We start from the raw sequence: 16,771 nt of genomic DNA, 5'->3' as shown, positions 1-16,771 counted from the left end.
CAAGTGCCTGCAGAAAGATGGATTTGTTCAGCGACACAGGTTCTGCGGGGACTTCTCTGAGGGAAGGAAGCCCCAGTTGTCAAAGAAAGGCGTCCAGAAGAGCCACTGGCCAGGGACATGGGTGTCGACGGGGACACATTTGGGGAGATTCATGTACCTTCCATCATACCGTGTGTGCAGCTGTAGGGGTGCCGCCTTCAGAGGCGGTACAACAGAAGGACAATGACGATCTTGGCAGGGGAAGGCTAGATTGGGCTGTGAGAGAGTTCCTCCCTCTGCCAAGTATAGCCCGTTCTTAGGGTTGTTTTAAACTGTTTTGGATGTGAAGTGAATGAGTCTAAGAGATGGTTTCTCACCTCAGAGTCCCTAGGAATAGAATGGGTTCTCAGTCGAGCACGCCATCGGTCTTCAGCCAGTTGGCCATCCTAGAACTGGAAGCCATGGTCAGTTATGGTGAGGAGGACAGAAGAAGACAGTGGCAGTTGGTGTCCTGCTGCCTCTAGGTGGCTCTTGCTTCTCACGCTCAAACACAAGTTTTGGTTCCTCCTCTTATCCTTCTTGCTCCTTCTGTACACTGGGCGCCGGTGTGGGAATATGTTAGTCCCCATTTTTCCCAAGTGGACTGTGACATGACCATCACTCAATGTGTGTTCCACGGCCATAAGCATGAGTCTTTCAGGCAGGAGTCAGTAAGCTGGAACTCTGATCTACTATTGAAAGTGAAGTTTCATTGGCATGCGGCCCACGGTTCATTCACATGTTCGTGGATAGTTTAGACTGTGGTGGCCAAGCTGAGCAGTTCTGACAGAGACCTCCCTCTGGCCTTTTAGGACAGCTTTCTGTGGGCTCCTGCTCCAGGACATGGGGGTGGGTGGGAAAGGAGGGCCTCAGGGCGGGATTCAAACGGTTCCCATTGTCAGGTTAGGGACACTGATAACCCATGTCACCCTAACTCAGCCAGACTTCTTTGCTTTGTTGGCCCAAGGGCAGGGCCCACAAAGGTCATCATGCGACTTCTTCTCCTCACGCTCAGCAAGAACCCAAGCCACGGCAGGACTGGAAAAGTCAATGTGAAGCAACTCTGCCCGAGCGCTTGGGTTGTGGAGTCAGCACTGGGTCCTGAGATGCCCCACCACAGGGCTCCCTCACCAGGTCCAGCCACAGCCCTGGCCCCTCCCTACAGCTTCAGGTGATCTGGCCCATCCTCTCCAGCGAGGGGATGGCAGGAAGGCATGAGGGGTCACTTGATGAGATCAACTCTGCCATCCTTCCTTTCCCAGCATCCTCCCCTACAGAGAGAAAAGCCAAGAGTTTATACCCACAGCTTTCTGATTCACAGACGCTCCGGAGAGAGCATGAGTTTGCAGGCTGTGCCATTCATAAAGCAAAAAAGCCACTCTGCTATTGTAAAGAAAAGCCTCATGCGGCTGTAAAGGACAGACAATGTAAAATCTAATGAGGTAATGGGACACAGAGAGAGCTTGTAGGCTGGGAGGGAAGGACAGTCTATAACAGAGAAGTTCTTTTTTCCCCAGCCCCCTTCCCACCCAGTAGCATTTGAACCACTGCTTACTGTTTAATTTCCTCAGCTTCCAGCCTTCCGGCTAGGAGCGTGTGTGTGTGTGTGTGTGTGTGTGTGTGTGTTTGTTTGTGAGAATATGTGAGAGAGTGTGTGTTTGTAGGTGTGTAAGTGTGTGTGAGAGTGTGTGTGAGTGTGTGTGTGTGAGTGTATGTGTGTGAGTGTATGTGAGAGAGTGTGCGTGAGTGTGTGCATGTGAGAGACTGTGAGTGTATGTGTGTGTATGTAAGTGTATGTGAAAGAGAGTATGTGTGTGTAAATGTATGTGAGAGAGTATGTGGTGGCGCAAATGAATGTAGACAGATTATATAGATATATACAGCTTTAATAAGGAAATAAACTTACAGGACCACAGGTTCCCGCGGTGTACCGGAAAAACGGAGCAAAAGAAAAAGGGCTGCTGGGCTCACGCCCGGCAGATTTATCCGTAAACATTAGCCCGAGGCGAACACGCCCCCAATGGGTGGGGCTATGTCCCTACATCTCCCCCTTTTGTCTAAATAAGATAGAACCAAACCAAATACAACTATATACAATAATAACAAATAATAAATATAACAAACAATATTGAGAACAAAACTTTTGCTAAACATTCTATCTCAAGGAGTCTAAATAACATAGAGAGTCACTACAATTATATAATCTTCAACTCCGTCAAAGATCTGAGAAGGGAATAAATATCACTTAACAATCGAGAGATATCCAAAATGTGCAACAATTGACAGAGACAACTGACTACCTGGGCAATCACCCAAAGTCTCATTTGCAATGTTGAGTCAACCAACTTTGGCTAAGGCCTAACATAACTGGCATACCATTATTAAAGGCAAGGAACTTTCTTAGGACTATCCTACCCTGTCTTGGCAAGATAAGACAATCCTGTTTCATCCACTTAGGGATATTCTGTATCTTTGTCAGAAGTTGAGGTATGGGCTTTTCTTAACCCAAAGGCCAGTTCTGCCAAGAAGACAAGCTCCCAGTGGAGTGTCTTTGGTGCTCAACGTTCTCTCGGGAGTAGAGTGGTGTTGCCAGGAGTAACGGTAGAGCATGAGACTCTTAATCTCAGGGTCGTGGGTTCGAGCCCCACGTTGGGCGCCAAATGTGGTGGCGCAAATGAATGTAGACAGATTATATAGATATATACAGCTTTAATAAGGAAATAAACTTACAAGACCACAGGTTCCCGCGGTGTACCGGAAAAGCGGAGCAAAAGAAAAAGGGCTGCTGGGCTCACGCCCGGCAGATTTATCCGTAAACATTAGCCCGAGGCGAACACGCCCCCAATGGGTGGGGCTATGTCCCTACAAGAGTGTGCGTGAGTGTGTGTGCATGTGAGAGAGTGTGTGAGTGTGTGTGTAAGTGTATGTGAAAGAGTATATGTAAATGTGTGTGTATGTGTGAGTGTGTGTGCATGGGTATGGAGGCTAATGGTTGATGTCAGGTGTCTTCCTCTATCACTGTCCACACTATTTTTTGAGATGGCCTTCCACTGAATCTAAAACTTACCAACTGGCCAGACAGCTGGCCAGCAAGTCCCAATCTCCCCAGTCTCCCCAGTCTCACCATCCCCAGTGTTAGGATTACAGACGTACGTCTGAAGGGAAATGGATGAGCGGTGGATGGGGGGAGAGAAGTGGGGAGGGACCTGGGAGGAGTAGAGGGAGGGGAGGCTGGCATCGGGTGTATTGTATGAGAAGAATAAAAAAAGCAAACACTTTGCTAACTAGCTGTCTCTCGAGCCATCTGCTGCTGTTTCTAAGGAACATTCTCTTCTGCCTGCCCTCAGATACCCCATAGTCCTACCCAGCAGAAAGCTGGCTTGAGGCAGTGTCCCCCAGCCAGAGGTGACACAGAGCTTGGTCATCCAGGAAAAGTCCAGAGCCTAGTTTTGCACAATAAGGACTCTTATCCTTATTGGAGAGTCCTCTGACACACCTGAGGCTCTGTGTGGGAGAACGAAAGGGAAAGGCGTCTACCAACCTCTGCCCTCACACTGCTCATCTCTAAATCCTCTTCCTGTGAGTGAGGACACCCCCTCTATGTTTGCTATAATCGGATTTACTGAGCAGGGACAGGGCTCTAATCCCATTGAGACGCTGTTGTTGAAGAGCCAGATGTCCGTGGGGAAGTGTGGTGGCCGGCTTTGGCAAAGGGTGGTAATCAGCAACTGGGAGGAGCGGGCAGGACATTTGCCGCACGACCCACACAATTACACAGCAAGAAAGCACACAGCAAATTGTGGGGCTGGAGATTCAGCTGCCACGAGAATGCGGTGACGTGGCAGCTAGTGCACAGGGCAGGAGCTGCATCCTGTGTGCCTCACACAAAATGTACGCTCTGAGATGGATTGTGTATCCTGCTTACAGCCACTGAACCCCAGCAGACGGCCTTGTCCCAGCCTTGCAAAGCCTCCCTCCCAAGCTCAGCTGAAAGCCCTGTATGATCACTGGAATTAGGAGGCTACTGTCCACGAGTCCCAGGCTTTCCTGGCGTGGAACAGAGAACTTTCTTGGATGGCTCAACCTTTGTCAAGGGCTCTCAATGTACTGTGCTAAACACTTGGCCCGAGGCTTAATCCTTCAGTGTCAAATTAGCACCTTGCATCTTAGGAAAACGCAAACAAAAGGCATATCAGCAAAACTGATTGAATTGGCCTGGGCTTTTGAAGTAGGGATACAGAATGATGCATCTTAGCAAGTGGAAGCTGCTTTTCAGGACACGGTTACCCATCAGAGGAAATGCTACTATCTTAGCTGACGTGGAAAGAGCCATGGACTCAGTTCAGCTGTGCATAGCTTTCCTGGCTGCAGGCATAAAGTGAGCCTAATTCACAAACTGGGGCCTTTCCTGCCGCACTGTGTTGGGTACGGAGGAGGGATATGAGTCCAGCAGTACCCAGTCCACCTACTCTGGTCTGTGCTGCCACTGAACTTATGGGGATCTCAGAGTCATTTGTTGCTGCTTAGTGGATGCCCCACCAATTTGAACGTTCTAATGGGCTTTTTGGCTGACATGTACTGAAGGCGTGGCAGATAAACATCAGTCCTCCGTGCCCTGAAGTCTCTATACAGATGGCTTGGGGCCAGTTTGAGAGGGGATGGAAACACTGAAGCATCCTGTAACCTGTTTCTGTCCCCCACCCTGTAAGCAAACCTCACACCACCAGCTGTACTGAGAGTTCCTGGCCTAAGCTGCCCTGCACCCACGCTGCTGTGCTAAGCCCTCCCCAGACCGTAGGGTCTGGCACAGGTGGGCAAGGACAGAGCTGTTGAGAAGGCCGTTTGCCTAATCCAATTGAGGCCTCTGGGCTGAGTTAGTGGTCTCCCGACAGCCAAACTGGTGCCAGGCTTGCAACATTGCCGGGCACTGGCAGGATGTGGACGTTCAAGGTTTTCTGTTGCCAAGTCCACAACCAGGCAGCAGCCTCTGGACAGCAGGAGGGAAGAGCCTGCCTCTCACATTAAAGGTGGCCAGTACACAGAGAGGTGGGAGGGTGGTATGTACCATCTGCAGGTAGCAGAGAGGCAATGATGTCCTGCCCACATGCTGGTCAGAAGCCCTCTTGGCATAGGTAGGTACTGCCCGTGGTCCTGCCTCCCCATCGAGGACTTAAGAACTACCCCACAAATCTCCCAATTAGATTCTGTCTGGGGTCCAACCTCTTCCAGTAATCCCAAACCAGAAAAAGTACAGGGGCCCAATAGTGGAGTGGGAGCAACATAAGGAAGCGAAATAGAAGCTTCCTGATAAATTCCCAAGGACTCCCAGCCTTTGTACTGAACATTCCCTAGTCTGGCTGCCGCCCAGAGAGGTACAGCCTGAAAAGTGGGGGCTGGGCTCAGCACACTCACTCATGAAGGAAGAACCTGTATTTTATCTGCCTGGGATCCAGTCTGACTCTTTGTCTCCTGAGCTGCCTCAATTTCTAGTCCTGGTATACTTGAACTTTGTGTCAAAGCCACCACTCCCAGACACCTGTAAGGGTGACAGGCGTTCGAGTGGAGGCTGAAACAACATGGCATCCTGGGCTGCCACTCTGTGTGACATTCTAGAAGCAGCTGCTCCAACAATTTCCTTACACCTTAAGCCTCTCCTCGCTGTTAGCTACTTGACTAGAACCCCGGCTCTCAAGCATCCTGCGGTGGGGGGGCTCCTGAATGATGCTTTGTCTCCTCCCACACTCCTGCTCTGAGAGCAAGCGCCGCACTCACTCTTGCTCCCGTGGAATTCTGGGATGTGTCACTCTAAGAGACCCCCTCATCCTCTAGTTTTCTGGGACCCAGCTGCCTACCTGTGAAATGAGAATAGACCCACCAGATACAGGCTTCTTTTGTCCCTAATATTTCCCAGATCTGGGAGTAAAGGATGGCTTTGGTGTGACGTGGGGTCTCTTGTGTGTAGGGTAGACAGTTATTTCAGCTCCATTTCAGAAAGGACACCTGAAGCTTGTACTACCAGCCCTCGTCCAGGTTGGTTGGGTTTTCTGCAGTGCCGAGCTGCGCCTTAGAGGAACTCGGGGAACCACCATGTTTCCCTTTGTTTCCTTGTACTCTCTCTCCATAAACTGTTATCTTCTGATACCTGGGGGTCAACCAGTGCCCCAAGGAGCAGATGCATGGGGACTGGCCAGCTGTCTCTGCGGTGAGCATTTGAGTCATTCTGTCTTCGTTATTTCAAACAAGGCTGTGTTGACAACCTTGATAGCCATCAGTGTACAGGCCTGAACTCACTACCCCTGATCGCTGTTTCTTTTCTGCTCTCTCCTTTATTCTGCCTCCCTCCTTCTCCGCAAAAGTATAGATTTAGGCAGGGCAGTGGCTGGGTTACCCCTATTCCTCTCAGAAACCATCCTAGCTTCCTGACAAGAGACCTCAGCTTGCTTCTTTTTCCCACCCTGATTGTAATTCTGGGTGCTACTGAAGGCCCCAATGGTGGAGGGCACTTCTGCTCACTCTTTCAATAACAAACCTTAAACCTGGAATCTGACTAGGACCTGCTTCAGGTCACAGTTGCCATAGGTCATAGGACTCCTGTCTGTCTAAGGTTCAAGTCTAGACCCCATCCTGCAGCAGCTCCTGCCTCCCCTGTGTTCTGCCACTCTCCCATGCTGAGCCAGAGCTGAGTGGGATAGTAACACCCCAGGTTCCCCAGGTGGAAGAGAAAGCAAGGACACCAGAGGCTGACATGCCCTTGTGTCCACTGTCCTCCCCAGGATCCCAGCCCAGCTTTACAAGCATGACCACTAAGGTGGTGGCACAGGGTGGCCCAGCACCTAGCTGCCCTTAGGACCCTAAGGGCAGGTCCTGACACCCATGGGAGTTAGTACATATGTCTAAAACAGAAAGAGAAAAGCAAAGACAGAGATACCAGGACAGACAGACACATGGAAGGGAGGCAGCAACGGGGGGGGGGGGGGCAGGCAACAGAGACGCTGTATGACTGTATGCATGTGCCGCACCTCCCTAAAACCAGTAGCACTGAGTCTGGCCTCTCCCCAGCACTCACACAGTCCAGCTGTGACGAGACAGCCCTTCCCACAGCAGGTACTAGCAGCATTGCTCCCTCCTGATTTCCTGCTATTGGCTGTGTCTTTCCCCACTGCTCAGAGTCCTAAAACAGGGCGGTCTTGGGTCATTCCCTGACTTGTCCCCCAGGACACTCAGTGCCACATTGAAAGATGCCGTGGGTGCTTCTGGTTAGGTGGGATGGCAAGGAGGCATCCCGCTGTGAACTCAGCATGACCCTCAAGCTGGCAGAGGCCATAAATGTTCCTCAAGGTTATCCTATGTGGACAGGGCTGGGATGCCCATGCAAGTTGGGAGGCAGACAGCTGGGACCATACATGGCAAGGGTCAGAAAAGGGCTCAGCCTGGGAACCTTAGGGTTAGGAGCCTGGGGACAAGCAGGGGGGCCTAGAGCCAATATCTGTCTTACTGCTCTGCTCTGACTCTGTCCAGTCCCAGAGGTAGCGAGCTGTCTGCTGCCTGTGTTCAGCAAGGTGTGGTATTTTAAATGTTTTGACATTTTAAATCTGTGTTGGATACATTCCGTGTGTTTAATTCCACCATGACTCACCAGGAATTGAGTCAGTGTGTCTCCTGGGATGGGGCACAGCTGGGTCCAGAGCAAGCCGAGAACTTCTTGCCTACCCTCCATGGGCTTCCAGTGGACGGAGCTAAGCACACGACAGAAGTAGGTTGGGCTCCTGATGCCAGGGGTGGGGGTGGGGGTGGGGGAGGTGGGCAGAACCTCTGTTCTCAAGGTCAGCTTGGGGAGGGGACACAGGGTCCAAGAGGGAGGGGGTGTTGACCGAGAACATGCAGAAATACCTTCCCTTGAATGGTTTGTACCCTGACTGTCGAGCACAGCTTTATTAAAGTAGCAACTTGGACTGCTTCTTCCCCGCCCCTCCCAGAGATGGTCTGTGGCTACCTGGGAGTAGAGGCAAAGCCTTCCAGATGCTGCAACCAAATCCAAAAGAGGCATGGGAAGTCCCGCCAATTCCAGCACTCTGGGTGGCCACTCCCCTCATTCCCAGGGTCTAGTCACGGTTGTCCTCACCACAAGCCAGGAGCCTTGCAAGTCACAAGCCTTGTGCTGGCCACGTTCTCTGTGTGTTTCCATTAAGACATGTCCGCATTTGTGTGGTTTTGCTCCAACAGCTGACTGGACATTACTGAAGAAGTCAGATTGAACTCACACAGGCCAGGAAATAAATCCATGTCCAGCCTCTTCTGAGTCCACAAGAACCGCAGACTCTGTTTCCCCAAACGTAGAGTGTGTGTAGAAAGCCTGGACCAATGAGCAGGGCTGTGCATCTCCAGACCGCTGAGAGGCACCCGGTGGGTGGGAAAACATATGGAAGCATCAGTGTGAACTATCTGCATGCCGAGTGGGAGCCAAGGGCTCAGCCTCACTGAAAAGACCACGCCATGGTCTGGAGTCCTGGGCATGATATCCTCAGACCCAGGACCCAGAACTTGGACCTCGTCAGAACACGCAGGGTTTACCCAGCCCCCAAAACAGAGGCTGTGTTGATCATTTCCAAGCAGATGGGAGTGGGAGCTGAGCCTGATCCAGAGGAGGACCTGATCCGGTGGGCAGGCTAAATGGGCACGGCCTTCCTAACGTGTGAAATGCCTCCCAACCGCAGCTCTGAGCATGGTAGCCTCTGGGTCTGGTGGATAAGCAAGGCCTGTGTCTAGGACTAACGGCTGCCTCTCACTCTCCGCAGGTTAACACCTTCATGTCCTTTGTGTTCCCCATGCTGGTCATCTCTGTCCTAAACACTGTGATTGCCAACAAACTGACTGTCATGGTGCACCAGGCCAACGAGCAAGGCCGGGTGTGCATCGTGGGCACCCAGAACAGCTTACAGCACAGCACGTTCAGCATGTCCATCGAACCTGGTCGTGTCCAGGCCCTACGCCACGGAGTCCTCGTCTTACGTACGTAACCTCGGGCCTTGGGGAGTAGACAGTGCTCTGGGGCTCAGTGTGGGGCTCGACCCAGTGGGATAGAATGTGGTCCAGGTTCGCCAGCGGCACCCTGCCGTCTTTACCCCCTCATGCCTTCACTCAATCAACCAGAGGCTGGGTGCCAACTCTGAGCTTGAAGTCTTGTTCCAGCTTTCTCGCTGGCAATCAAGGCTCTTTCAAGCACGCGATCGCACCCCAGGCATGAGCACAAGTGAAGTCACATGACCAGACCTGGCAGCTGGGGGCCTCCACGGAGGCAACATCTTGCTATACAGGACTAGGAAGTCCTGGTAGCAGAGTTATAGGCAGAGGGCTTGCCAAGCAAATGCCGGCTGGCCAAGCAGGACTTGGCAACAAGGCTGAGCAGAGTGGGTGGGCCTGAATCCTGCAGCTGATGCAACCTCAGGAAACGGTCACCAGGTATGATGGATGAGAAAAAGTATTTGTTCTCCAGACCCATGTCTTGCATGTTTCTATGGCTGTGGCTCCTTGCTGGTCTTGCCCCTTTGCCTTTCAGGCTGCTCACCAGCAGCTCTCAGTGCAGTCTCAGAGCAAACCCGCGGCAGCAAGGAGTCCCCAAGGCCAGCACCTCAGAGCCCAGGGTGACTGGCACCAGCCCTGTGTGGCAGTCCTCACTGATGCTCTAATCTAGAGCAAAGGCAGTAACTGTGAGGAGAGCTCTTCCCAAGGACACTGATAGAGCCCAGAGTCACCCCCTCATGTCTGCACTAGCCTAATGGCCCTCAGCGTAACTGGAAGAGAAAGTGTGGCCTGGTCCTGGTTCCAAGAGGGAACCCGAGGCTGAAGGCTAAGAGGAGCATCCAAGACCACAAGCAGAGCTGCGTCTGGGGACGCCAGTGATCAGTGCCGCCTTCTAGGACCTGGGCCAGGGGACCTGCCAACTGTACTTTTCATCCTACCGCAAAGGTCCAGGCCCTCCCTATAGAGGACAGGTTGTCCCATCTTACTGGGTTTCCCTTTGCCTTATTGGCCTTGTGAGCCTTGTCAGAGTCCCCACCATCCGTACCTGGCTATGCCCATAACAAATACAGAGAAAGAAAGAGAGGTGGCCCTTCCTGTCCCTACCAGGTCAGCAGAGGGTGCCCTGCACCCTCAGCGCCCAGAAAGTGTGGCCAAGTTGACTTTTTTTTTTTTTTTTTTTGGTTTTTCGAGACAGGGTTTCTCTGTGGTTTTGGAGCCTGTCCTGGAACTAGCTCTTGTAGACCAGGCTGGTCTCGAACTCACAGAGATCCGCCTGCCTCTGCCTCCCAAGTGCTGGGATTAAAGGCATGCGCCGCCCGGCCAAGTTGACTTTCTTTATGCTGGACCTGATCACTGTTGTCTCAAGCAGTAGAGCACCCAACTCTCCCTTACCCATGTCAACTGAAGCAGGAACACTGCGGCAGGAGCTTTAGGGATTTTGGAGATAGCCACTCGGGGCCCTTCAGCTTCAAGGCACTAAGATGCCACAGCTCTGCTTCTAGCAAATCTGGCAGCTTCTCTTAGAGCGATACTAACTGAAGACCTCAAGGGTCCATATTGGCATAGAGGAAACTGAGGCCAGCCAGCTAAAGGCTAGAACCAGTACCTTGGGTGGTCCCTGTAGTGACTGCCCTAGTAAGGCCCCAGATTCGGCCTTTGTGATGGCTGCTCACCTTCACGGTTGTCCCAGCTAGGATGAACTCCGCATAACCTGACAGAAAAACTGGTTCTCTACCAAGTCCCGGCAAGGCAGGGCTTCAGTGCAGGCAGGTCAGACAAAGAAGAGGGCAGAGAGGGTAGAGCCTAGAGTCCTGCTCTTCTGGGAGCGCCTGTCTGAGACTGAGAAACCCAAAGAGGCCCTGGGAGATCTCCACGGATGGCAGACACTCCCTCTCTGCTAGTGCTGCCGTGGGAATGGCTCCTTCAAGGCTTGCCTTTCATGATGACTAAATCCACCCCACAGTGGTCACAGTGGGTGCAGTGGAATAGCACGGGGCTTGGTGGAAGGAAGGGAAGCCATAGCAACTCTGAAGACCACAAGTGAGCTGCTTAGAAGGCAGGCAGAAAAGGAGGACCAGAGACACCTATATCAGTGTCTTATACCAGAGCATTTGCTCCAGGGGTTCTCTGGGGGTCTTCTCTACAGGGTCCACATGACTCCACCTCAGTACCCTTGGTGGGTAGTCCATCCCAGCCCTGCCGCCTGGTGCTTCCCCTCTGAAACAGGCAGCTGCTCTCATAGTTGGTTCCGCATATCTTCCACAGTACCAAGGTGGGCTTGCTTAGCTCTATGACTCAAGTGCCGAGCCTGTCACTGTCACCAGGGGCTTGCAATTAGCCCTGCCTCTTCCTGGCCTTGAGGCTGCAGCTAATCTGCCTGCCCATCATCAGTGAGGGGCTGACTGGAGAGGGGATACCCAATATCTCAGACACACTCTGTCTGAGTGTCCACTTGCACCATCATGCCGTATTGTTCTGAGATCTTACATTGCTGTCTGGCTGTCCAGCTATTCCATCCTTCTGATCACACCCACTCAGGGAAGACATCAGGACTGAAGGAAAGACAACTATTAAGCACCCTCTAGGACCCCAAGGTGTCCCAACTCTGCTTCCACTAACTGTGGGGGTCTGCACCCTCAGTGGAACAAAACTGAAAACCTTGAAAGCTCACGTTGTATAGATAAGGATACTGAGGCCAAAGCCTCCCTCCACCACCTGAGTGACTAAATACCAGGTCAAGTGCAGGGCTATCCTGATACTCAGACCGCAGTGTTACTTCTCAGGGTCCCGCATCCTCTGCTTTCGGAGAGTTTTCCCAAGTACAATTTTGGTTTTTTAATTTTATGCCAAAAATGCATAGCATAAAATATTCTACCATAATCATTGTGAGGTGCCCAGCCTGGGACATTAAGCAATAATTGCTCCCCACTATCTGTGTGTAGAACTCTTCATCTGCCCCCCAGCCCATCCTATGACATCCTGGAGGAGCCTTGTATGCACAGAATCATACAAGAATTAATGGCTAAAGCCGGGCAGTGGTGGCCCATGCTTTTAATCCCAGCACTGGGCAGGCAGAGGCAGGCAGATCTCTGGGAGTTCGAGGCCAGCCTGGTCTACAAGAGCTAGTTCCGCTAGTTCCAGGACGGGCAGGCACCAAAGCTACAGAGAAACCCTGTCTCGATAAACAAAACAAACAAACAAACAAAAAAAAAAAAACCAAAGAATTAATGGCTAGTGTGTCTCCATATACAAAACATATTCCAAGCTTGTCTGTGTTGGAGCATATGTTAGATCAGAATCTCAATACTGAATAATATTCCATGGTGCAGTACTCACTTCACGTTTCAGGAACACACATCTATGACCAGAGACCGGTGTGGCAGCAGCTCCACCCGTCTGTCCCAGGCTCCCGATCTCTTCCACTTCTGTGTGGTTAGGGATGATGCCATTGTAAGCATGGAGTGCAAGTATTTCTTTTCAGTCCTTTCAAGGCAATTCCCAGAAACGGGGCTTTTGGATCATGTGTTAACTGTTGTTCTATTTTCTTTAATTGCTGTTTATCACAGTGGCTGCAACACTTAGCACCCTTGCATCTGTTTGGCTGCTGTGTGTGTGTTTGCTTTGTATGTTCATATGTATTTGCACATGTGTATGGAAGCCAGAGGTTTACAGCAGTTGTCTTCCTCTTTTGCGCTCTGCCTTCTCTTTTAAGATAGCTTCTCTCACTGAACCTGGAACTCACTGATTCAGCTGCACAAGCTTTCCTATGAGCTCTAAGTATCTACATGTCTCTGCATGGGGCTGCAGTCTCATAGCGTGTCTGGGTTACAGACATGCACTGCTGCACCAGCTGTTTTTTTACTACAAAAAAAAAGAAAAGAAAGGAAAGGAAAAAGAAAAGGAAGAAAAAGGTCCATGAGCTCAGAATGTCATCTCTGTCTCGTGGCTCTCTCCACATTTCCGAGACCAATGACTCTGTCTTGCAGGTGCTGTGGTCATCGCCTTTGTGGTCTGCTGGTTGCCTTACCATGTACGGCGCCTCATGTTCTGCTATATCTCGGATGAACAGTGGACTACGTGAGTAATTGGTCTATAGCACATGGGAACAGGGCTGCATGAGCCCCACAGCTCACGAGCCAGTCTGGAATGAGGTGGAGCTGTTGTGAGCTTATTGCTCCAGGAAGGATGGTTGGATGAGGATGACCGTAACCAAGAGGTCAGAGCAGGCAGCAGATCTTCAACGTCATGCCTGGGACATTTGGGTCAGACCTGAAGGTCCTTGGGGCCACAGTCATCCCAGAGTTGGCCTTGAGACTCACACAGAGTGCTGTGTGACTTGTCACAACAGGAGGAAAAGAGGCAAAGTTAGGGGAGACAGACAGGTTCAGCTCCCACCCCAAGTCACTTGCGAATGTTGTTAACTGGGCAACTCATGGGAGACTTGGTATCCAGGTTCTTAGAGGAGGCTGATCAGAGACCCTGCTGCTAACCCTGAGCCAGGCTCCCAGAGAGAAAGCAGGTAGTCAGCAAGAACCAAAGAGTCAGCTTCTGGTTAGAGTAGTCCTGAGGGCCGGCCCAGACACCATCTAAGGGTCAGTCACTCAGGAGGCCTGCTCTGTGAACCCTTTCTGTACCCAGAACAGGGAAACCAGATATATGAGTAACAGCGTCTTCAGGGCAATAGGCACAGGAACAGCCCTATGAAGGTTTCTGGAGCTTAGGGATGCCTGAGGGTAAGGAGATTAAACCCTCATGAGTGGACACAACACACACAAGCATCAGCAGCCTTAGTGGTTCCTGTCTTTGTGATATGGTCAGGGTTCAGTGGGCCCTGAAGCCTTAGGACAAAGAGCTTCTAAATAGGACTTCACAGGGAATTAAGATGTGTTACTGAGAGAAGTGGGGGCAAAGTAGAGCGGCCATGCCCAAGGGGGGCTGTGGTCAAAGCCAGATCAACCGGATTCCCTGGGAATGCTTTGGTGCTCCAGGCCACCACAGTGCTCATGCCTGGATGTGTACACACCCAGGGCTTTCCGTCCCCCGCAGGTTCCTCTTCGACTTCTATCACTACTTCTACATGCTGACCAACGCCCTCTTCTACATCAGCTCGGCCATCAACCCCATCCTCTACAACCTGGTCTCTGCCAACTTCCGCCAGGTCTTCCTGTCCACGCTGGCCTGCCTGTGTCCCGGTTGGCGGCGCCGAAAGAAGAGGCCAGCGTTCTCCAGGAAACCGAACAGCATGTCCAGCAACCATGCCTTCTCTACCAGCGCCACGCGGGAGACCGTGTACTAGACCCTGAGGAGGTCGGGAAAGGGCCTCAGCTTGTGGGCCTCCCAGGCCTTAGCGGGGTTCACCAGTCTAAACCATACCGATGAGGCTGGGGCTCCCTGCCCCTGGAGGCTTCTTTCTTTACACTTTCTCTTTCCTTTCTTCCTTTGCTCCCCTCCTCCCCAGTCCTCTATTCCTGTTCTCTGTCCCTCTCCTACCTCCGATTTAAAAGCGAGAACAGAGGCCGTTTCTCTCTCTGACCCTCCAAAGGTCTCTAACAAGAAGAAACTAGCACTCACCAAGGACAGCCTCCTTTGTTCCCAGACTAATGGATGCTTAGAAAGAAGAAATGAAAGCAACGCATTGGGACCCGGCTCTTGGGTAAACGGGACATTATAATCATAACAGCACTTTGTAGCTGCACCAGCTGGGCCAGACACCGACTAAAGCTGGACTTGGGCTCAAAGTCCACAGGCTCCATCTCAGCTTCCTATGCCTCTGTTCCTGCCCTGGTCCTGCAGGTCCTGTGACTCTCTCCGAGCCTCATGTCCAGACCCTTCCTGGGCAGCTGAAAGCTGAGAGGAGCCTCTGTCTCTACCCTGGACAGCTATGGCCCACTAAAGAGACCAAGCTCTCACATGCTCAGAAAGGACAAAAGGCTGACCTGGACTCATACAGACCTGGACTCCCTCTTCTTTAGGCCCATCCTCACCCAGGACAATCCTCAAGTGGCCTTGCAGGGATATCTGCACTGGGGCCTTGACCTTTTGGATCTGCAGAGGGCTGGCAGATAAATGGGGCCCAGCCTCCCCGTCCAGGTGATTTTGTTGGGGAGATACATAGTCCTGTGTCTCTTAAGCAGCTGTGTAGACTTAGGGTCTGGCAGCTGCTGGCTTCAGGACAGGACTTCTGAGAAGGGCACCGAGCCAGGGCCTCAGCAAGTTGCCAGTGTCTGAGACTTTGCAGGTAAGGAAAGGCCAGTGCCCCAGCATCCAGCTGGCCAGCAGCCCCGGACTGAGACATATGCCAATTTGTTACCAGCTGCCAAGCAGCCGCCCTGGCCCAGGTTCTGGGCGCCCAGAAAAGCAGGCACCCTTCATCTCTGGGAGCTGTCTCCAAATAAGACAGAACCATCGAGCCTCCAGCCAAGAAAGTTGGCTGAGCGCTTGGAGACAGTCCCAGGATGCCCTGGACCAGCAAGGGAGGAATAGCAGGAGGGCCAGAGAACTAAGCTCAGCCTTTTGCAAAAAGAGTCTTGGACCTCACTGTCCCGAAGAGAAATGAACAAATGGGCAGTTGGCCGGTGAGAACAGTACTGCCTTGGGTCATGACCCGGGGCTAGCCTTCACTCCCTCTGGGCTATAAAACAACAGGTTGAATATTGGGGTGTCTGTGATCACCCAGATATAGCCACTGTGCTACCTGAACTCCACAAAACACCTCTGCCAATAAAATGACCCTTCAGGTCATCAAAGGCAGGGCCTGGCTGACACCAGGAAGATGTGATCAGCCCCGAGGGGTCCTCTCCATCCAAGAACTGTCTACATGGGAGCCCTCGCAGCCAGTGAGTGGGTCACAAGCCAGTGCTTCTTCATGAGGATATGGATGTATACCCTGACCAGGCAGTCCAGCCCCAAGCCCCCGTCCTGGGTTCCCAGACCTTGGGCAAGCCTTTTTTCTGAGCCTCAATTTTCTCATCTCAGCTGACTGGGACTGTCTTGAAGGACCCAGCCTAGACTAAACAGAAGTGAGAAGCTCCCAGGCTGGGTAGAGCCAATGCCCTATTGTACAACCTCCCAGAAGTGCTGTGGCTGTTACCAGAAGTCCTTGCTGTGGTCTTTAGCCTCTTGTCTGTGTGCTTGACGTAGTTAGGGACATATGTCCATGCCCCACCAGATGCACCTATGACCTCGGCTTGGTATTCTCATAGCTCTGGAGGCTGACCTTAGTGTCCTGGGTCACAAGTCCAGAGTCTCAGGAGCCCAGTTAGTGATGTAGACACAGGTCATGTGCCCTCAAACATCCACCCCACCCCCACTGCAGTCAAGGAACACTCTTCCCCTTGTGTCCCCCATAAAGAATAAAGGGAACTGTGGACACCCAGTTTGGCCTTGTGTATGCTTCCATTCACACACCGTCCATTCATTGAGGCGGGCAGAGCTGATGCAATGTATGGGCTTTATCTGCCTCCTATAAGCTATGGGTGGGGTCATAGCTCCTAAAAACTGAAAGAGTCCTGGCCACTTCCATGACCACCTTTCCAAAGACTTAGAAGTCCCCCTCACACACCTGCTGCCCGACCACCTCCCTGCCCACCTTCCTGGAGAGTTAAAAGTCCCCCGACACTTTATACATGTTCTCAGCAGACATAGCTCCACAGACAGCTGAATGATGGCTGCTTTTGAACTCTGGTTAAACTTTAAAAAAATAAAATATTGGAATTTTAGACAATATAATTTT

At 51.8% G+C, this 16,771-nt stretch overlaps 1 protein-coding gene across 1 annotated transcript in view; it reads left to right on the top strand.

Moving 5' to 3' along the window:
• Nucleotides 1-16,399, top strand: part of Ntsr1 (neurotensin receptor 1) — a 44,314-nt gene extending 27,915 nt beyond the window's left edge. Inside the window, exons 2-4 of the mRNA XM_057780930.1 lie at nucleotides 8,814-9,027; nucleotides 13,026-13,116; nucleotides 14,086-16,399. Of these exons, the coding sequence (XP_057636913.1) occupies nucleotides 8,814-9,027; nucleotides 13,026-13,116; nucleotides 14,086-14,335 (555 nt within the window). The 3' untranslated portion in view covers nucleotides 14,336-16,399. The remainder of the gene's footprint in view (nucleotides 1-8,813; nucleotides 9,028-13,025; nucleotides 13,117-14,085) is intronic.
• The last annotated feature ends 372 nt before the right edge of the window (nucleotides 16,400-16,771 follow it).

The sequence above is a fragment of the Chionomys nivalis genome, chromosome 9 (assembly GCF_950005125.1).
Source record: "Chionomys nivalis chromosome 9, mChiNiv1.1, whole genome shotgun sequence".
NCBI classification, from domain to species: domain Eukaryota; kingdom Metazoa; phylum Chordata; class Mammalia; order Rodentia; family Cricetidae; genus Chionomys; species Chionomys nivalis.
Note: the sequence above shows the minus strand (reverse complement) of the source record. Positions and strands in the feature narration are given on the sequence as shown.